The 21,763-nt window shown below is 44.4% G+C and overlaps 1 protein-coding gene across 1 annotated transcript; it reads left to right on the top strand.

Moving 5' to 3' along the window:
- Positions 1 to 831: 831 nt before the first annotated feature.
- On the top strand, positions 832 to 21,371 carry NLRP9 (NLR family pyrin domain containing 9). Its single transcript, XM_060652712.3, has 9 exons — positions 832 to 1,154; positions 6,384 to 7,944; positions 9,750 to 9,911; positions 10,886 to 11,053; positions 14,099 to 14,269; positions 17,543 to 17,713; positions 19,080 to 19,250; positions 19,712 to 19,882; positions 20,823 to 21,371. The coding sequence occupies exons 1-9, from the start codon at positions 875 to 877 to the stop codon at positions 20,953 to 20,955; spliced, it is 2,988 nt and encodes a 995-aa protein (XP_060508695.3). The 5' UTR covers positions 832 to 874; the 3' UTR covers positions 20,956 to 21,371.
- The last annotated feature ends 392 nt before the right edge of the window (positions 21,372 to 21,763 follow it).

The raw sequence follows: 21,763 nt of genomic DNA, 5'->3' as shown, positions 1-21,763 counted from the left end.
GCTGTTCTTTGATGGAGACCAGCCAGGAGGACCAGGGGCCAGATTGGGTGAGGACGTCTTCTCCTTGATCTTTCTTTTTTCCATCGTTTCCCCCTTTCAGCACTTAGTGTAGATCTGGTGTGCATAAAGAACCAGGTAGAGGGGTACCAGAAATGCTCAAGCCCTGCCCCCTAGTTTTGGCAAGGATGTACCAATGTGACAAACATTTTAGGTCACAGAGAGGTTGTCTATCCTCCCCCCCGCCCCAACTCTAGGTGACAGAACGGGACTCTTCAGGCTGACCCGGGGCCCCCTGTATTTCTAAAATGTAACCGGGGACATGGAGAATTGGAGGACCTCACGTATCAGATAACTAAGGAGAAAGGGTGAAAACACCAGAGAGCTATTTCTCAGACTCGGTTGGTCTGTCGGTTCTGACTTGTGAGATGCACATGACCTGGGGAGAGATATGAAAAACAGAATTTTAGCAAGGGGGATTTATGAAAGAGGGAGGAAACTCTGGGTGCCCCAGAGTTTATTTTATTTTATGTTTTAAATTTATTTTGAGAAAGAGAAAGCGAGCAGGGGCGGGGCAGAGAGAGGGAGAGAGAATCCCAAGCCGACTCTTGGGAGTCAGTGCAGAGCCTGACTCATCTCTTGATCTCAGGAACTGTGAGATCATGACCTGAGCCAAAATCAAGAGTCTGACATAGTCGTATGCTTAACCCACTGAGCCACCCAGGTGCCCCAGCAGGATTATCAATAATTTTAAGCCACTCTCAACTGCAGATTTATCTCTGTAATCGCATCATTCTCCCTCAGGTACTACTTATTCCTTGTTTTTGAAGAATTTTTTTCTCTCTGGAGATTTCCAAGTTCACAACCCCAGGGCAAGATGGCTGAATCCTTTTTCTCGGACTTTGGCTTATTGTGGTACCTAGAGGAGCTCAGAAAGGAAGAGTTCTGGAAATTTAAGGAACTCCTCAAGCAAGAACCTCTGCAACTTGAGCTCAAGCCAATCCCATGGACCGAGTTAAAGAAGGCTTCAAGAGAAGATGTAGCAAAGCTGTTGGGCAAACACTACCCAGGAAAGCAGGCATGGGAGCTGACACTGAACCTGTTTCTACAGATTGAGCGGCGTGACCTCTGGACAAAGGCTCAGGAAGAGATCAGAAGTAAGTGTAGGAGGATGAAGGGGGCAGGGGCCCGTGGAAGAAGCTTGGTTCACTAGAACCTTGTGAGAATGAAGGGGATAGTATTAAATTAGTGGCTACTCTCCATCAGTTGAGAACACATTGTGGGTCAAGGGAGCCTTGGAGGTCATGGAATTGTAAGACAACTCTGGCCATGCATGGGCCAGTGATGGCCTGTGGGCGGGTAGTGTCCTGTTCATCTAAGGGGTGTCTCCCCATTTTCCTGTCGGGAGCTGAGCCCGTGCTCTTACAAGGGATGCTCTGGGTCAGGTGTTCATCACCAGGTGTGCTGAGATAGAGTTGCATTATGGTAGTTGACTGTCCTTTTGACTAGACCTGCTCCAGGGACGAGGCAGAATCCTAACATTAGGAAATAATCAGAGAGAGCTTATGTCCCCGGCACTACAGAAAGTGCAACTGATGCCTAATATCTTTTTATTCCCACCACTATCCTGAGGTTTACAAATGGGAAAACCGTGGTCCCAACAGCATTTCCTCATGTTAGATGACTTTTTCAGCAGGGACAGGTCTGACTTGACATCAGTTATTTTTTTTTTAATTCTTTTTTATTTTTATTTGTTAACACTTATCCATTTTTGAGAGGCAGGGAGAGACTTGAGAGACAGGGCGCGAGCAGGGGAGGGGCAGACAGAGAGGGAGACACAGAATCCGAAGCAGGCTCCAGGCTCCGAGCTGTCAGCACAGAGCCTGACGTGGGGCTTGAACTCACGAACCTCGAGATCATGACCTGAGCTTGGTCAGCTAAGGTTGGACGCTTAACCGACTGAGCCACCCATGTGCCCCCAAATCAGTTATTATTTTTTTTTAATATAATTTGTCAAGTTGGTTTCCATACAACACTCAGTGCTCATCCCAACAGGTGCCCTCCTCAATGCCCTTCACCCACTTTCCCCTCTTCCCCACCAGCCCCCCCCCATCCACCCTCAGTTTGTTCTCTGTCTTTAAGAGTCTCTTATGGTTTGCCTCCCTCCCTCTCTGTAACTTTTCCCCCCCCTTTTCCTCCCCCATGGTCTTCTGTTAAGTTTCTCAGGATCCACATATGAGTGAAAACATGTGATATCTTTCTCTGACTTATTTCACTTAGCATAATACCCTTCAGTTCCATCCATGTTGCTGCAAATGGCATGATTTCATTCTTTCTCATTGCCAAGTAGTATTCCATTGTATATATAAATCACATCTTTATCCATTCATTAGTTGATGGACATTTAGGCTCTTTCCATAATTTATCTATAAAGAACTCACCAAACTCCACACCTGAAAAGCAAATAATCCAGTGAAGAAATGGGCAGAAGACATGAATAGACACTTTTCCAAATCAGTTATTTTTTGACTCATTGATGGCTCATTTACACCCTCTGCTGGAAGGATACGCTTTAAAAAAAAAAAAGAGAGAGACAAAATGTCAGACATTTTTTAAAAAAAGTATTTCTTTTTTTAAAAAAGTTTATTTATTTATTTTGAGAGAGACTGAGACAGCACGTGCGGAGAAGGGGCAGAGGGAGAGAGAGAATCCCAAGCAGATTTCGCACCATCAGTGCAGGGCCCCTCGTGGGACTTGAACTCACAAACCATGAAATCATGACCTGAACCAAAACCAAGAATCAGTCGCTTAACTGAGCCACCCAGGTGCCTCCAGACAAGTCATTTTTTTTTTTTTATTTTTAAAAAATTTATTTTTTTAAAATTTACATCCAAGTTAGTTAATATATAGTGCAATAATGACTTCAGGAGCAGAACCCATTGATTCGTTACCTACATATAATACCCAGTGCTCATCACATCAAGTGCCCTCCTTTTTTTTTTATTTTTAAATTTTTTAAAAATGTTTTCATTTGTTTTTGAAGGAGAGAGACAGAGCATGAGTGGGGGAGGAGCAGAGAGAGAGGGAAACACAGAATTTGAAGCAGGCTCCAGGCTCTGAGCCGTTAGCACAGAGCCCGATGCAGGGCTCGAACCCACAAACTGTGAGATCATGACCTGAGCTGAAGCCAGATGCTCAACCGACTGAGCCACCCAGGCGCCCCTCAAGTGCTCTCCTTAATGCCCATCACTCAATTAGTCCATCTCCCCACTCACCCCTCCTCCAGCAACCCTCAGGTTTTTGTATTTAAGAGTCTCTTATGGTTTGTCCTCCTCCCTGTTTTTATATTACTTTTGCTTCCCTTCCCTTATGTTCATCTGTTGTATTTCTTTTTTTTTTTTTAAAATTTTTTAACATTTATTTATTTTTGAGACAGAGACAGAGCATGAACGGGGGAGGGTCACAGAGAGAGGGAGACACAGAATCTGAAACAGGCTCCAGGCTCTGAGCGGTCAGCACAGAGCTTGACGCGGGGCTCGAACCCACGGACCGTGAGATCATGACCTGAGCCGAAGTCGGACGCTTAACCGACCAAGCCCCATCTGTTGTATTTCTTAAATCCCACATATGAGTGAAATCATATGATATGTATCTTTCTCTGAGTGACTAATTTTCCTTGGCATAATCCACTGTACTTCCATCCATGTTTTTGCAAATGGCAAGATTTCATTCTTTTTGATTGCTGAATAATACTCCATTGTGTGTGTGTGTGTGTGTGTGTGTGTGTGTGTGTGTATATATATGTACATTTTCTTTTTTTTTTTTTTTTTCAACGTTTTTTTAATTTATTTTTGGGACAGAGAGAGACAGAGCATGAACGGGGGAGGGGCAGAGAGAGAGGGAGACACAGAATCGGAAACAGGCTCCAGGCTCCGAGCCATCAACCCAGATGCCTGACGCGGGGCTCGAACTCACAGACCGCGAGATCGTGACCTGGCTGAAGTCGGACGCTTAACCGACTGCGCCACCCAGGCGCCCCTATATGTACATTTTCTTTATCCATTCATCCATTGATGGACATTTGGGCTCTTTCCATACTTTGGCTATTGCCGGAAAAGTCATTTTTTTACAATTTACCTTTGATACAGTAACTCAAAGTTGCAGGATGCTTTGCCCAATTTTACATGTTAATCTCTCATTGATTTTTATCTACTTGTGGGAGTAGACTTCCTATTCTGGTAAGTAAGCCAAGATTCAGATGGATTATAGTAGTCCTAAAGTCTCACGATGCACAGTAGTTGAACCAAGGCATGTCTCCTGGGTTGCGGACCCATCATGCAGTGGCTGCACTGTGAATCGCCACGGCAATTCCTAGGCAGCAAGCTGCTGTTGGGCCAGCGTGCCACATGTCCATAAATGTGGTCCGTGAGGACAGAATGAGCCCAGATGGATTTAGAAGATTCATTGCTCCCTGAATAACAGGAAATGAGATTTATGTTCACATTAGGTTTTGTCCTTTGGGTCTCCCTGGGGGTGCGGAGGGAGGGTTTGGAGGTGGGCTCAGATAGATCTGAGACATAGTTGAGGAGCCTGGAGAGTCAGACATCCCGACCTTACCTAACACCCCTTGACAGCCCTGCCCTCTGCCCTCCAGGGACTGACACTAGCTTTATTACCCTGGCAAGTCTCCAGGGAGCGAGAGACATGTCTAAATTTCTCCAGAGGGGAAAGAAACATCCGTTTTTATTGTGAAAACATTTTTAATTATTATTTTTTAAAGTTTGTTTATTTTGAGAGAGAGAGAGAGAGAGAGCGCAAGCAGAGGGGGAGCAGAGAGAGGAGTGGGTGGAGAGAGAGAATCCCAAGCAGATTCCACAATGTCAGTGCAGAGCCTGATATGGGGCTTGAACTCACTAACTGTGAGATCATGATCTGAGCCGAAATCAAGAGTCAGATCCCTTCTTTTTTCTTTTCGTGCAAAAAGGTGATTTTATTAGAGCACGGGGACAGGACTCATGGGCAGGAAGAGCTGCACTATAAGTGTGGGGGGCACTGTTGATGGAGTCCAGGGAGATAAAGTCTAGGGGGAGTTTCCAAAGAGACTTTCACATGCTACAGACTTACTGGAGGCCTAGCTGTAGTCAAGCTAAGGTTGTTTTTCTCTCTAGCAAGGCATTAACATTGAGACAGTAGGGAGTTCCTGGACTTTAGGCTATGATGGGATTGCCTTTTTCTGGTAAAATGGTGGAGACTGTTATCAGTTTCACCATTTGTTTTTTGTCCTTTCTTGTTTTTGGGTAGCTGGGAGTGTCCAAGGAATATCACATATGTCCCACCTGGGGGAGGGCGGTGCTATCTTGTGTTTTGCCCTCAGCCTTCTTTACACTGTCTCGTCATATCCCTGCCGGACAATTTTGACCTTTAAATCTTTAAGGTTGTTGAAGGTAGAAGCTCTCATCTTCCATAGCTTCTTCCTTCTGAGTAGGGGCATAGAAAGAGTCGGATCCTTAACCGACTGAGCTACCCACATGCCCTGAAACACCTGATTTTAGAAACAAATCTTCCTTTGCCCCAGCGAGAGGAGGGCCATCGCTACATTCCAAGAATGTTATCTAGTCCTATATCCTTGGACAAAACCATCAGTGCCCTTTACTTGGAAAACATGCAGAAGAACCTCCCCTACTGTGGTGTAGATTTCTCCAATGCAGGCTATGGTCCTTGACCACATTTGTCATTTTATTTAACCTCCTGTAATGTGTTGCCTTGAACATGGAAGGTACATCGTAAGGGTGGGTTGGAAGAATGATGATTCAGGGGTGTGTTTCTGAAATTAACCTGCAGTCAGCATGTCAGAACAGAAATAGCTTAGACCTTATGGTTTCAAATCAGACAGATGTGCGACAGGCACCTGACCCTAATAGTTATTCACTAGCGCAAATTAATCAAGAGACACATTCTCCCTCTCTGATTTTTTTGGGTAAAGTGGGAGTAGAACAAATCTCGATTGGTTGTTGACATGAAAGACATAGTAACCATAGTAACATTCTCAGCCCTGGTTCCTGGCAGACACTCAGTAAATGATAGTGGTTATGGGATTCTTCACTGGGGAGGTTTTGAATGTGACTCTGAAGCATTCACACAATATATTGCCTTGTAGCTCTGAGATAGGCTTCTGGTTTGGGCTAGGTGCTTACATGGACGTGATTTGAGATAGCTTATGGTCCTAATAAAAACTAAGTTAATTAGCCTGGCCATCCATGGACATACCGTAGTCTTCATACAGGTGCTCAAGTAAATCTCTAGGGATCATTCTGGGTGTCAAAGAATGAGTGCACTTTTTAAAAAAAATTGTTTAACTATCTGGTATTCTACCCCTGTCTACTCAGATAAACCAAACCCATACAGAAATCACATGAGAGAAAAATTCCGTCTCATATGGGAGAAAGAAACCTGCCTTCCAGTTCCCAGTGATTTCTATAAAGAAACCACAAAGAATGAGTATGAAACCCTGAAGGCTGCATATCCTGCCAGCCAGGCTGGAGAGCCCACACCCACGGTGGTCTTGCAAGGTCCAGAAGGGATTGGCAAAACCACCCTTCTGAGGAAAGCCATACTGGAATGGGCAGAGGGCAACCTTTGGAAGGACAGATTCACATTTATCTTCTTCCTCAATGGCTGTGAAATGAACGCCATTGCAGAGACCAGCTTAGTGGAGCTCATCTCCAGGGACTGGCCTCAGTCTTCAGAGCCGGTCGAGGACATTTTTTCCCAGCCAGAGAGAATCCTGTTCATCATGGACGGCTTTGAGGAACTCAAGTTTGATTTGGAGATTACGACTCAGCTGTGCGATGACCAGAAGCAGCGGAAGCCAATGCAGATTATCGTGAGGAGTTTGCTGCAGAGAAAAATGCTTCCAAAGTCTTCTCTGCTTGTCGCATTGGGAACAGTGGGCATGAGAAGATATTATTTCCTGTTGCAGCATCCAAAATACATAGTCCTCCCAGGATTCTCTCATCATGAAAGGAAGCTGTATTTCTACCATTTCTTCCGCGAGAGGAGCAAAGCCATGAAAGCCTTCAGTTTTGTGAGGGACAACGTCCCGCTCTGTATGTTCTGCCATAATCCTCTTGTATGCTGGCTGGTCTGTACTTGTATGAAATGGCAGCTGGAGAAAGGAAAAGACCTTGAGGTTGCGTCCGAAAGCACCACTTCTTTGTATGCATCCTTTTTAATTAATGTATTCAAGTCAAGAAATGAAAACTGTCCCCCCAAGCAGAGCAGAGCCCGACTGAAAGGCCTGTGTACCTTGGCTGCAGAGGGAATATGGACGCGCACATTTGTGTTTTGCCATGGGGACCTCAGGAGGAGTGGGGTATCTGAGTCCGATACCTTGATGTGGGTGGGCATGAGACTCCTTCTCAGGAACGGCGACTGTTTTACCTTCATGCATTTGTGCATCCAAGAGTTTTGTGCTGCCATGTTCTATCTGCTCAAACAACCCGAGGACAATCCTGACCCGGCCATTGGAAGTGTGACCCAGCTTGTAACAGCAGGTGTGAGTCAGGTCCAGAGCCACTTGTCCCAGATGATAACATTCTTGTTTGGAGTTTCAACTGGAAAAATAACCAACATGCTGGAGACGTCCTTTGGTTTTCTCCTGTCCAAAGAGATAAGGCAGGAAATAACCCAATGCCTTAAAAGTTTAAGTCAGTGTGACACCAATCAGGTTGTGGTGAATTTCCAGGAATTGTTCAGCGGTTTGTTTGAGACCCATGAGAAAGAATTTGTAAGACAGGTGATGGATTTCTTCGAGGAAGTTGATATTTACATTGGTAACATTGAAGAATTGGTAATATCAGCATTCTGTATGAAACATTGCCAAAATTTGCAGAAACTTCACCTGTCTATAGAAAATGTCTTTTCAGGTGACTCGGGATCCATCACAAAGTGAGTCCCTCTATTAATCACCCCTATCCCCACCCTACACACACCATACTTGTATCTTGTTTTAGTTCCCAATGGGTCCTCCATGGATGTTTACATGTAAAAAACATGGCTTTTGCAATCAGAGACTTTTCACAGTCGCAGTTTTGGTTTTTAGTTTTTAAATTGAAGTATAATTGACATATAACATTATATTAGTGTCAGGTGAACAACTTCATGATTCAGTATTTTTTTAAAAGTTTATTTATTTACTGAGAGAGAGAGAGAGAGAGAGAGAGAGAGAGAGAGTTGGGGGCGGGAGGGCAGAGAAAGAGAGAGGGGGAGAGAGAATCCCAAGCAGGCTCGCACTGTCAGCACAGAGACCAACACAGGGCTCAAACGCATGAACTGCAACATCGTGACCAGAGCCTGAATCAAGAGTCAGATGCTTAACCAACTGAGCCACCCAGGCACCCCATAATTCAGTATTTTTTAAAAAACATTTTAAATGTTTATTTATTTTTGAGAGAGAGAGAGAGAGAACACAAGCAGGGGAGGGGCAGAGAAAGAGGGTGACAGATATCCAAAACAGGCTCTGCACTGACAGCAGAGAGTCTGACACAGGGCTCGGACTACAAACCACAAGATCATGACCTGAGCTGAAGTCAGACGCTTAACCCACTGAGCCATCAGGCGCCCCTCAGTAATTTTTTATGTTGCAAAATGATCACCTCAATATGTCTAGTTAACAGCTGTCACCACACATAGTTACAAAAATTTTTCTTGTGATGAGAACTTTTTAATTTTTAAATTTCTTATTTTTTAAACAATAAATAAAAAAAATATTTATCTATTTTTGAGAGAGAGAGAGCAAGAGTGAGAGCAGGGGTGGGACAGAGAGAGAGGGAGACACAGAATCCGAAGAAGGCTCCAGGCTCCAAGCTGTCAGCACAGAGCCTGATGTGGGGCTTGAACCCGTGAACTCTGAGATCATAACCTGAGCTGAAGTTGGATGCTTAACTGACTGAGCCACCTAGGCACAACTTATTCTTATTTTTATTTTTTTAAGTTTATTTATTTTTGAGAGAGAGAGAGAGGAGAGAGAGAGAATCCCAAGCAGGTTCTGCACTGTCAGCACAAAGCCTGATGCAGGGCTTGGACTCCCCAACCTCGAGATCATGATTGAGCTGAAACTAAGAGACGCTTAACCTACTGTGCCACCCAGGTGCCCAGGTGCACTTTTTAAAAGTGAACTCTACACCTCACATGGGGCTCAAACTCACAACCCCAAGGTCAAGAGTTGCACGCTCTTTGGAATGAGCCAGCCAGGCGCCCCATGATGAGAACTTTTAAGATCTGCTCTCTTAGCAACTTCCAAAAATGTAATACAGTATTATTAAGTGTAGTCACACCCATGCTGTACATTACATCTCCATGACTTTATTTTGTACCTATATGTTCATATTTTTGGATGTAGTTTCCTGTTTCACTGATGGATCACCAAATCTCAACCTTCATCCATACAACAGTCAGGTATTGTTGCCTAAAGCTGGAAGAAAAGGAGGCTGAATAAGACTGAATAGCTTGTCTAGGGTCACTTAGCTAATAAGTGGTTCAAATGGGGTTTGATTCCCATTGCTCTGGCCTCAGGGTCCTTTCCTTAGCCACTTGACCTGTTAGCTCAGCCAACCTGGCCTTCCCTCTCCTTGTTCAGGCCCGGGTGTCTTTTGGGGAGCTTTGGGGGCTCTGGGGATGGTGTTCTGCCTGTTTTGAGAATGTGCTGAGTTGCACTGCGCCACTGGAGAGTCACGGTCTTTGTTCTCCCACAGTGACGAGGAGAAGCTCTCCTTCTGGAAGGACCTTTGTTCTGTGTTCACGGCCAACAAGAACTTTCAGATGTTAGATCTGGACAATTGTATGTTTGATGAGCCCTCCCTGGAAATTCTCTGGAAAGCCCTGGCTCATCCTGTTTGTAAACTCCAAAAGTTCGGGTAGGTTGGATGTTGACCTGTAAACAACTGAGTTTCGTCCTTTCTACTCTGGATTTTTTGGGAAATACCAATGCACAGAGCTGCAATCCAATGGCTCAAGAAAAATTTGGGGAGCACTTTCCTTGATACCAATATTTTATTGACAAGAAGCAACTGTGAGCAAACTGGGGGACTTTAGGATTGAACATGGTCAACAGGGTAGGTCCCCAGCCACTATAGGTCAGTTTCCATGCACAAATGGGGAAGTGCTTTGTTTTCTGGGGTGGGTGGCCACCATTGGTTCCCCCTTCTTTTTTTAATGTTTATTTACTTTTGAGAGAGAGAGAGAGAGAGAGAGAGAGAGAGAGAGAGAGAGAGACCGTGAGTGAGTGGAGGGCGCAGAGAGAGAGAGGGAGACACAGAATTAATTACAAGTAGGCTCCAGGCTCTGAGCTGTCAGCACAGAGCCTGATGTGGGGCTTGAACTCATGGACAGAGAGATCATGACCTGAGCTGAAGTCAGACACTTAACCGACTGAGCCACCCAAGTGCCCCAAAACCTTAGTTTTTAAACAAATGGATCCTTTCCTTGGGAAACATGGTTCTTCTTGGAGAGTTAACTCAAATACGTGCATCCCCGTTGTATGTCAAGCTCCGGCCTGGACCTGTGGGTGCAAAGATGCACAAGCATCGTGTCCCCATCCTGACGGTGCTTAGAATTTAATATGGGATGAGTTTGGTTCACTCCCTTCCAGTATGGACCGTGGTGTGTGGGCATGCAGGGACTAGCAAGAAGGAGAGAACCGAGCAGCTGAGCCTCTGTGTTTGTCTGCTGTCTGAAAACCCCAGGTAGAGAGAATTTACAGGTGGCAGTAACGGGGTATCTACAAACAGTGTTGTGAGCCTAAGCATGGTAGACAGGTGGGAGGAATTGTGTAAGACGTATCTTCCTTTGTGCTTGGACTCTGCTGCATGAGTTTCCACATTTTTTCTAGGTATAATTTTGCATCTTATGTTGGAAATGGCCCAGACTTCTTTGAGGCCATTCTTCACAACCCTTATCTGAAATGCCTGAACCTGCACGGCACTAGACTCTCCCTTGTGAACGTCAGGCAGCTGTGTGAGACGCTGAAGCACCCCGTGTGCATCGTGGAACAGCTGATGTGAGTCTCGGCTTGTCCGCACTCAGTGACGTTTCTTGTCCAGCATGGAATTTTCCGTGGAATGTGCCCATTTCTTTCCTGCATCAGTCTTTTGTCTCTTACATGGTAAATTTTCCATCTCAGCCTCTCCAGACCTCAGAAGAGCGATCTTCAGACCTCTCAGAAGGCTTGTTACAGCTTTCCCTCCTTTGGTAGTCACTTGGATTACTTCTCGTGGACACCTTACCTTCCTCTTCTTGGTTCTGTCCTCAACCACCTGTGCCAAAACCAGAACTCCATTTTTTTCCCCTGAAGATATTCATAGACACTTAAAATGAGAAATCGTATCAATGACCACAAGTGTACTTATGTCAATCTGGTTGGTGACAACATGGAAGCCAGAGGGAAAGTGATTTGCCTCAGATCATTTCTTCCTCTTGAAAATTATCTGGGATGCCCCTACCTACCATAGTTGGGTGGTTTCTAGACAGGATCAATCCATTTTATAGCAGAAAGAAAAATGGGGGTGTAATTGAGAACCAACTCATTAAACCCACCTGGAGAATATGCTCTTCTCTCCCCTGCTTCAGAGTCTCTTCTTTGCTGGAAATTTGCAAATGTAATCGACAGAGTCACATACACTTGGTTAACTGTAACTTGGTTGAGATCCATCAGGAGAGACAGGTGCATTCCGTACATGAGTTGTCTGAACACACAGCCTTTCTGTAGATCCTTTTCCTCATTTGAACTCTTTGCATATCATGACTTTTTTTTTTTCTACTCTAGCTCTCTCTAGTGATGGGGAACTTAGAAAATTCCTGAGTATTTTGCTCCATTTCATGTTAGGCCATTTGCACAGGGTTTTAATATTCCACATTAGCATAAGAATTGGGGAACAGATCTAGGAAACCAGGGGTCATTTGTAGACATTTACTGAGGGAAACTTTGCCTCTTTGGGGCAGACCAATTGTAATCTTGACTTCAGTTTGAGGTCCCCCAAATCATGTTCCCCCCAGACCATTAGTTCTCAACAGAGGGCAGTTTTTTCTCTTAGAAAATGTCAGCATCTGGACATTTTCAATGGTCATCATTGCCTTGGGAGGATGTTACAGGCATGTAGTGGGTGGAGGTCAGGGGTGCTACTCTAAGCATCCAATAACATCCAGGACGGGTCCCACAACAAAGAATTTTCCAGTTCAAAATGTCAATAGTGCTGAGATTGAGAAAGCTGCTCTAGCCTATGATATGTCCTATTTTTTAAAAAAATATTTTTTATTTTTAAGTCATCTCTACACCCACCAGGGGGCTTGAATTCACAACCCTGAGATCAACAATTGCATTCTCCACCAATTGAGCCAACCAGGTGCCCCCACAAGATTCTCTTTTCAGCTGCATTAAGGCTCAGACCAGGGCTTCTCAACCTTAGAACTATTGACGGACAATCAGATTTATTGAGTTCCAGATCATTCTTTGCTGTGGGAGGAGAGGCTGTCCACAACAAGGTAGGATGTTGAACAGCATCCCTGGCCTCCGTCTACTAGATGCTAGCAGCACCCCTCTCCCTAGTTGTGACAACCAACAATTTCTCCAGACACTGACAAATGTCCCCCTGGGGTAAAAAATCATCCCCCTGTTGAGAACCACTGTCTCTGATTTTTTTTTTTAATTTACATCCAAATTAGTTAGCATATAGTACAACAATGATTTCAGGAGTAGATTCCTTAATGCCCCTTATCCATTTAGCCCATCCTCCCTCCCACAACCCCTCAGTAACCCTTTGTTTGTTCTCCATATTTGAGAGTCTCTTCTGTTTTGTCCCCCTCCCTCTTTCAGTATTATTTTTGCTTCCCTTCCCTTATGTTCATCTGTTCTGTGTCTTAAAGTCCTCATATGAGTGAATTCATATGATGTTTGTCTTTCTCTGACTGACTAATTTCGCTTAGCATAATACCCTCCAGTTCCGTCCATGTAGTTGCAAATGGCAAGATTTCACTCTTATTGATTGCTGATAATACTCCATTGTATATATATACCACATCTTCTTTATCCATTCATCCATTGATGGACATTTGGACTCTTTCCATACTTTGGCTATTGATGGTGTTGATATAAACATTGGGGTACGTGTGTCCCTCCGAAACAACATTCCTGTATCACTTGGGTAAATACCTAGTAGTGCAATTGCTGGGTCGTAGGGTAGTTCTATTTTTAATTTTTTGAGGAACCTCCATTCTGTTTTTCAGAGTGGCTGCACCAGTTTGCATTCCCTTGCATTCTCTTGCAAAAGAGATACTCTTTCTCTGCATCCTCACCAACATTTGTTGTTGTCTGAGTTGTTAATGTTAGGCATTCTGACAGGTGTGAGGTGGTATCTCAATGTGATTTTGATTTGTATTTCCCTGATGATAAGTGATGTTGAGCAGTTTTTCATGTGTTGGTTGGCCATCTGGATGTCTTCTTTGGAGAAGTGTCTGTTCATGTCTTTTGTCCATTTCTTCACTGGATTATTTGTTTTTTGGGTGTTGAGTTTGATAAATTCTTTATAGATTTTGGATACTAACCCTTTATCTGATATGTCATTTGCAAATATCTTCTCCCATTCCATTGGTTGCCTTTTAGTTTTGCTGATTGTTTCCAGATTTTTTCCTAACTTCAGTGGAAAGCAATAGGGATAAATAAATAGAGTCATGTAATTACATTTGTGCTTTTATTTTTATTTTATTTAAAAAAATTTTTAAATACTTCTTTATTTTTGAGAGAGAGACACACAGAATTTGATTGGGGAGGGGCAGAGAGAGAGAGGGAGACACAGAATCTGAAGCAGCCTGCTCTGAGCTGTCAGCACAGGGCCCCATGTGGGGCTTGAACTCATGAACAGTGAGATCATGACCTCAGTCAAAGTCGGATGCTTAACCTACTGAGCCAACCAGGGGTCCTGCCACATTTGTGCTTTTCAAGTCTGGAATGTAGATGGTGGATTTGCTGGTGTAAGACTGGAAGCTGGGATATGGTCCGTGGCCGCTCAGAGCCTGTGGTCACATCCTGCAACATGTGTCTCACATGCAGGTTGGGGAGGTGTGACATCACAGCAAAAGCTTGCGACGATATTGCCTCGGTCCTGGTCTGCAACAAGAAGCTGAAGCTTCTGTCCCTGGTAGAAAACCCTCTGAGGAATGAAGGCATGCTGATGCTGTGTGACGCCCTGAAGCACCCAGACTGTGCCCTGGAGACACTGCTGTGAGTCCATCTGGGGAAAGTGGGCTCTGGGGAGACTGTGGACATGTACATGCGGACCCATCAATAGTGGAGGCAATCAACTGCTCACTGAGGGAGACTGCAGAACGCAGAGTCTATAGTCAGACCTGCCTCTCCATGCCTCAGTTGCCCTGTCAGTAAAATGGAGCTGGTACAACACCTCCTCCATAGCGGCACCATGAGGTTGAATTCGAGAGTTGGAGACCCACCCTTAGGTACCTCGTGTCTACTTGAGAGCCCAGTAAATCCTGGTTATTGTGAACAAGGACCATGCCTTAGATACAATTGGTGCTGGGGAGAGGGAGCGTGTAAACATCTAAGACAAGGCATTCATTTGGTCCATTTTAGGAGCAAGGTTTGCACGTTCTAGGTTATTACTGGGGCCCTCCAGAGCTGCCATTTCTCTCATGCTGCAAATATGCACAGTGGAGTGCTTCCTCTGTGGTGGGCGGTTGGCCAGGGCAGCGGCAGAGTGGGACCCCTGTTTGGCCAGTGAAGCCACATGGGAAACTTAGTGTTAAATCAGGTGGAATGTCGTGGTGGTTCCACGTGGGGGCAGGTGCAAGAATGCCAAATCCGTGGGTGTGCATGAGCAACCCAGAAACAGCTGTGTTGTGTGCACACACATGCATGTATGTGTGCACATAGGCCTGTGCATCACACACACACACACACACACACACACACACAGTGGCATCTAAGACAGGAAAGGGAAAGAATACTACCACTGAGATGACATTCTAGACTGTATAGGAAAATCAACAGTGAAATATGTTCTAGGAACATTAAACACTAAAACCAAACCATGAAAGAAAGAAAGAACCACCCCCCCCCAACTTTGATCTATAAAGATTAGAATGAAAAACCATCAGGGGTACGAAAGAAATGACATATTGGAAGGTGGAAAGATTTGGCTATGAAATAAGTGGCTGATGTTATACAATGAGTAGAATTAACATGTACTTGATGACCAGGAATTAAAATGGGCTGTATTTTTCTTTCTTAAAAAAATTTTTTTTAATGTTTATTTATTTTCGAGAGAGAGAGACAGACAGAGACAGAGTGTGAGTGGGGGAGGGGCAGAGAGAGAGGGAGACACAGAATCCGAAGCAGGCTCCAGGCCCTGAGCTATCGGCGCAGAGCCCAATGCAGGGCTCGAACTCACAAACTGTGAGGTCATGACCTGAGCCGAAGCCCGATGCTTAACAGACTGAGCCACCCAGGTGCCTCTCAAATGGGCTGTAGTTTTCTAAAGGGTTCTTCAAGATCCATCACAATGCGTTTTTTTTGTTTGTTTATTTGTTTGTTTTTACACCATAATCAGTATTCCTTAAAAATAGGTGGAATTTCGGCCATCTGGGTGGCTCATTTGATTGAGCATCTGACTTTTGATCTCAGCTCTGGTCTTGATCTCAGGGTTGTGAGTTCAGGCCCTGTGCTGGGCTCCATGCTGAGCGTGAAGCCTATTTAAAAAAGAAAAAGTGGAAGTTAAGAAACAAAGCAAACAAACAAATGAATGAAAAAAGAGAGAAAATGCCAGACTCTTAAAAAAAATATTTGTTTATTTTTGAGAAAGAGAGAGCATGCACACAAGTGAGTAGAGAAGGGGCAGAGAGAGAGGGAGACACAGAATCCAAAGCAGGCTCCAGGCTCCGAGCTGTTGTCACAGAGCCCGACGGAGCGCTTGAACTCACAAACCATGAATTCATGACCAAGGTTGGACGCTTAACTGACTGAGCCACCCAGGTGACCCCCACCCAGGTGACCCCAGATTCTTAAATACCGAGAACAAATTGGTGGTTGCCAGAAGGGAAGTAGGTGGCGGGATGGGTGAAATAATGAATTATGTGATGGGGATGAAGAATACATTTACCGTGATGCTCACTGAGTAATTAATATACAGAATTGTTGAATCATTTTATTGTACATCTGAGGCTATTATAACCCTGTATGTTGATTATACTTCAATAAAAAAAACCTTTTTTAATGAAAGACTGCTGAACATGTACAAATGTCACTAGTAATTTTAAAAGTAAAAATGTTCAACAAAATAATGCTCTTTATAACGAATGCTCAAAAATTTAAAATATATTCCACTTGGCCAGGATTCTGCCAAATGGACAGATTTATACAATGATTGGGAGTATTAATTTGTTGAGGTTTTTTGCAAAGTATGTTAGCAAATAAAGTGAAATGAAGAGTCTTAATAGTAAGCCTTAAAAAAGCATTAAAAAAAATTTGAGGCAAGGAAGTAATTCAATATAACTTAAAATGGCAGAAAGTATAAAGAATACAAGTGGAGATATTTAGGAAATATATACAGTAGTGAAGCCACTGGAGATTATCTTATGCAACCATTAACGTATTAATGAATTTTCAAAATACATATCAGTGAAGTTTTGAAATTCAAAATACTTATTTCATTGAAAAAAGTATGAAGTACGTGCCATTGGCTGATCTTAAACACGAGAAGATGGGAAGAAAAATCCATCATAGATGAGCAGTGTTTGTTTATCAGAGAGTTGTGCTTGCTTCCTGCCAGAGGTCGTGCTCAGGGGTCCCCTGAAGCCCAGGCAAACAACCAGAGTGAGTGAGGGGCTGGGTGGAGGTGCTGGTGAGTTGGACAGGGCCTGCCCCTGCCACATGGGAGTTTCTGTTCCCCGCCGTGTGTCTTTTGCTGCGTGACCACCTGCCACGGAATTTCAGGTAGCTGGCTTGTCTGTGGGAGGTAGAGGTAGGAAATTCCATGTGAAATCTCTTGGTTCTTACATGTTGACCGCTAATTAAAAACAAAACAAAACATGTCAAACATAATATCAACTAAATTCACTACATCCAGGGGTAACATTCACTCGTGAGCTGCTGGTGTCTTACGCTTCCCGCTGCTTTCCAAATTTCCAACAGTGGGTATAACCAGAGAAATCATGTTAAATATGACGTCATCCAGCACATTCCACCACATGATAAGCACAACAAGTCCCTAGAAGGGATGACTTTGGCTAAGGTCACCTAGCCGGTGGTGACCTGACTTGAAGCTGGAATCTGAGATTCTGTTGCCCAGTTTGGGATGCCCTATTCCAGATCCCACATTCTTGCTTCTGTGTTTGTGCAGCTGTCGGGTGTTCTAATTCTCTTACTTTTCTCAAGTGAGTCTGGAGTATGAGGAATAACTTGCATGTGGCTTCATGAAAAGGTTACCAGTTGGAGCCTGAGCGGGTTGACAAGTTGAGTGTGTGTGTGTGTGTGTCTTTGCAGGCTGATGTGCTGTGGCCTCACCTCTGTGGCCTGCGACTACCTCTCCCAAGCCCTTGTATGCAACACATCCCTATCCGTGCTCGATCTGGAGTCAAATCTCCTGGAAGATAGTGGAGTGGCATCTCTTTGTGAGGCACTGAAGCATCCAAATTGCAACATCGAGCAGCTGTGGTAGGTCTGGCTATGATTTGCATGAATGTCAGAGTATCCTTTTTGGATATCAGCACCCTGAAAAGGAAATAGGAAGGGGGAACATCACGGGGTCTGCTGAAAAAAGCAAGGCCCTGCCTGATACTTGCAGGGGTGTCCAGTGGTACTCATGTGTGTCTTGACCAAAGAGCTTGACAGGTCTTGGGTAGGACACACTGCTCTGGAGTTGGGTCTCTGGCCTCAGGAAGGCCAGAAATGGAATCCCCTGTGCCTTAGGCTAGCCAATGAACATGTGAGGATGCCTCACCTCTCCTCCAGTGTGACGTGAGGATAATTATGTTTCCCATGTCAAAGAATTGGGGTGACCAGCGGGAATAGTGCACATAAAGAACTATTACCAATGACTTACCCAAAATAAACAATCGATAAATGATGGCAGGAGGCATAGTATTATTGCTTCTACTGGGCACTGGAAACTCTTCTGGGTAGATAAGATGATGAATTAGTAAACGAAACACTCTAATATCTCTGTTTCCATGGAAGTCAATTTTATGGGGTCTCTCTCTCTCTCTCTCTCTCACACACACATACAAGAGTGTGGGCTGCAAGTATATGTGTATATATCATGGTTTATCAATCTTAGCACTATGACATTTGACCTGCATCATTCTTTATTGTGGGGACCGGCTGTCCTGTAGGATCTTTTATAGGATGTTTAGCACCATCTCTGGCTTCTACCCACTAGATGCTATTGTACTTTCCCAGTATGGCAGACCAACATTGTTTGTGGAGATTGCCCAAAGTCCCCTGGGGCAGGAGGGAGGGACAAAAGTCATTCCTGCTTGAGAACCACAGAAACACATACACACATATATCAGACAGATACATACATACACACACACACACATAACATATGTATGTCTAGGTATGTCCACACATGTGTATGTGTCCATACAGACTTATGAATATATGCATACATTATATAAGACTTATGAACATATGTATACATACGCTGTGGGTGATAAATACTGTGGAGAGCTTGGAGGTAGGACAGAGACTGGGGACATGATGCTATATAAAATAGTGAGAAAGGTCCTCACCAAAGGTGATGTTAGTGCAGGGAGTTGAAGGCAGTGAGGGAGTAACCCCACTGATACTTAGGCAGGAGCATTCAACCAGCAAGAACAGGTACAGAGGTCCTGGGAGAGCAGAGACAGGCAGCAGAATCACAGCCCAACATGTTGGGCAGGAAGGCGGAGGAAACATCACCATCATCATCTCAGAAATACTCGGGGACATCTTCCTTCATATGCGTAATTGAAAATAAGCTAAGCTGTGCAAGATGGGACCTCATGATTGTATCTCGTGGTGTGTATTTTCTCCCCAGGTTGTCGGATTGTTACCTTACTCCTCTTTGTTGCAAGCACCTCTCTGCTGTTCTTGTTTGCAATGAAAAACTAAAGACCCTGAAACTAGGGAGCAATGACATACAAGACGCCGGAGTCAAGGAATTATGTGAAGCTCTGAAGCATCCGAACTGTAAAGTAGAGACTCTTGGGTGAGCGTCACAGAGTATCTTTATGAGAAGTCTTGCCCATTTCAAGAATAAGAAAGGCTGGACGATTAGTGGTACTTAGGGGAAGCAGGTTTAAAACCATGTGTGTCTGGAATGATCTGATTAGCAAAATGCCATACTGTGAAGCCAGGGCTCACGCAACTTTGGCTCTATTGACATTTGGGACTGAGTAGTTCTTTGCTGTGGTGGGGAAGGGGCTGTCCTGTTCACTGTATGATGTTCAGCTGTATCCCTGGCTTCTTTCTACCTGAGAGATGCCAGCAGCACTGTCCAGGTGTGTCAGATGTCTTCACATGTTGCCACATGTCCCCCAGGGGACACAATGGCCCTGGTTGAGAACCAGTGGTCTAGACTCTAAAGTTTCCTGCTGAGAGGTGTGGAATTGGCATCTCACAGTGGTGTGCCTTCTGGCCTGCCAAAGCTGCTGTGTTTCCCTGTTGCAGGCTGGAAATATGTCACCTCACCACTGCCTGTTGTGAAGCCCTGGCCTCGGCCCTCACTGGCTGCAAATCACTGAGGAACCTGAACCTGGACTGGATTAGCTTGGACCATGATGGGGCAGTGGTGCTTTGTGAAGCCATGTGCCATCTGGACTGCACCCTGCAGCGGCTTGGGTGAGTGGACGCCATTTCCCTTGTTGGTGAGACACCTCAGAGTGAGTGAGGTTAGTAGGTTTTTCTCACTCTTGGCGTGACTGACATTTGGGTTGGAGGGTCCTTTGCTATGGGGGTATCCTGTGCACTGCAGGATGTTAAGCAGTGTCTCTGGCCTCTTCCTGCCCCTTACGTGCCCATAGCACCTTCCTCTGGTCATGATGATAAAAAGTGGAAACGTTGAGGTTGCTGAGAGCCAAGATTTTAATTGTTCTCACCACAAAAAAAGGAAATTATAATAATGTGACATGATGGATGTTGCTAACGCTAAGTTGGCAATATATAGATGTATCAAACCAATGTTGTACATTTTAAGCTTATCCAATGTTATGTATCCATCGTATCTCAATAAAATAATAATAATTTGAAAATTAATAATTAATGAAAAAAGAATAGCTATGACATCCGTTCCCTGAAGTAAAACACAAGTGTCTCCTGACCTTGTCACATGTCCTCTGAGAGGCAAAATTGCCCAGGTAAGAACTGCCACCTTCCTATAAACACCATCTCCTGCCTTGTATTGCCTGTAAAGATGTAACCTCATCGTGGACGTGACAGATGGGTCTATAAAGGGCTGAGCAGTTTTGACCCAGAAGCACTTTCCTAGAAGAGTAGCAGTCAGTGTTATTCTGAACATGATATTTGCATGTACAGTGTATGTATTTGGCATCTGTAGAATGAATATTTGGGTGCTCTCCATATGCCAGGCCCCTGGATGATATGCTGATGAGGAACAGAATGATTCGCAACCCCATTCTGCACATTCCTACCCTTTCTCCACTCATTCACAATGATTTTCCCAGTCACTTCTAGGAAAGAATGGATTGGTAAGCAGCACTGGGATGTAGACAGGCAAACGATGATGCATGAAGTCAAGAAAATGTGCTTTCCATTTTCCCAGGCTGGACAAATCTGCGTTTGATGAGGAGACTCAGATGCTACTGACCACTGTGGAAGAGAAAAATCCCCACCTGACCATTTCCCACCAACTTTGGGTCAACGAAGAGTACAGGGTCAGGGGTGTGCTCTCTTGATGGGGAACACCTCAAGTAAATGTCTCACAAAGGCTTCTCCTCAGTCACAGTGGGTGTTCTCATCCTGACATACCCCGTCCTATAAACTGTAATTCATGGAGGTGGGGGCTGTGATTTCAGACCTGTCCCTTTACAGCGTCCTAGCGATATGACGGTGGAATGCGACTCAGTTTATAAGTGCCAACTGTGCCTAAGACCCCACCCCATCTTTAAAATTCCCACCCTCCCTTGCAGTATTTAGAGGAATACATTAAATGGATAAACACTTTGGAAAGCATGACTTTATTTTCTTAGTGGGTGTCTTGGGATGGAGGTAGGCGCTTGGATTTGAAGGAACCATAATCCTCTGACAATTTTGACTTAGAAGTGATGGTAGAATGTGTCTATAGATTTTAGGTTTTATTTGCTGTCCCTATATCCAGCATCCACCCAAACTTTCCATTTTTAGTTTGTGCAAATTGAGATTTGATCAGTTTTGTGGTCAAATAATAAAAATACATTTCCAAATCTCGACTTATATTTTATTTTTTCAAATATTTCTTTATTTTTTGGGAGAGTGCAAGCAGGGGAGGGGCAGAGAGAGGGGAACAGAGGATCTGAAGTGGGCTCTGTGCTGACAGGTTGACAACAGCAAGCCTGATGTGGGGCTTGAACTCATGAACCGTGAGATCATGACCTGAGTTGAGGTTGGATGCTCAACTGACTGAGCCACTCAGGTACCCCTCTACTTATCCTTTAGAATATGCTACTCCAACAGCTTTTTTAAAAAATTCAGTATTCTTCAGGCACCTGGGTGGCTCAGTTTGTT

Source organism: Panthera onca, chromosome E2 (genome assembly GCF_046562875.1).
Source record: "Panthera onca isolate mPanOnc1 chromosome E2, mPanOnc1 haplotype 2, whole genome shotgun sequence".
NCBI classification, from domain to species: domain Eukaryota; kingdom Metazoa; phylum Chordata; class Mammalia; order Carnivora; family Felidae; genus Panthera; species Panthera onca.
The sequence above is the reverse complement of the archived record's forward strand: the minus strand, read 5'-3'. Positions and strand labels throughout refer to the sequence as shown.

What these genes read in the sequence shown, in the direction of transcription:
- NLRP9 (XM_060652712.3), top strand. Translation starts at nt 875, where the DNA reads ATGGCTGAATCCTTTTTCTCGGACTTTGGCTTATTGTGGTACCTAGAG. An exon ending in TGCATCGTGGAACAGCTGAT is followed by an intron (nt 11,054 to 14,098) that starts GTGAGTCTCGGC and finishes TCTCACATGCAG; the next exon opens with GTTGGGGAGGTGTGACATCA. An exon ending in TGCAACATCGAGCAGCTGTG is followed by an intron (nt 17,714 to 19,079) that starts GTAGGTCTGGCT and finishes TTTTCTCCCCAG; the next exon opens with GTTGTCGGATTGTTACCTTA.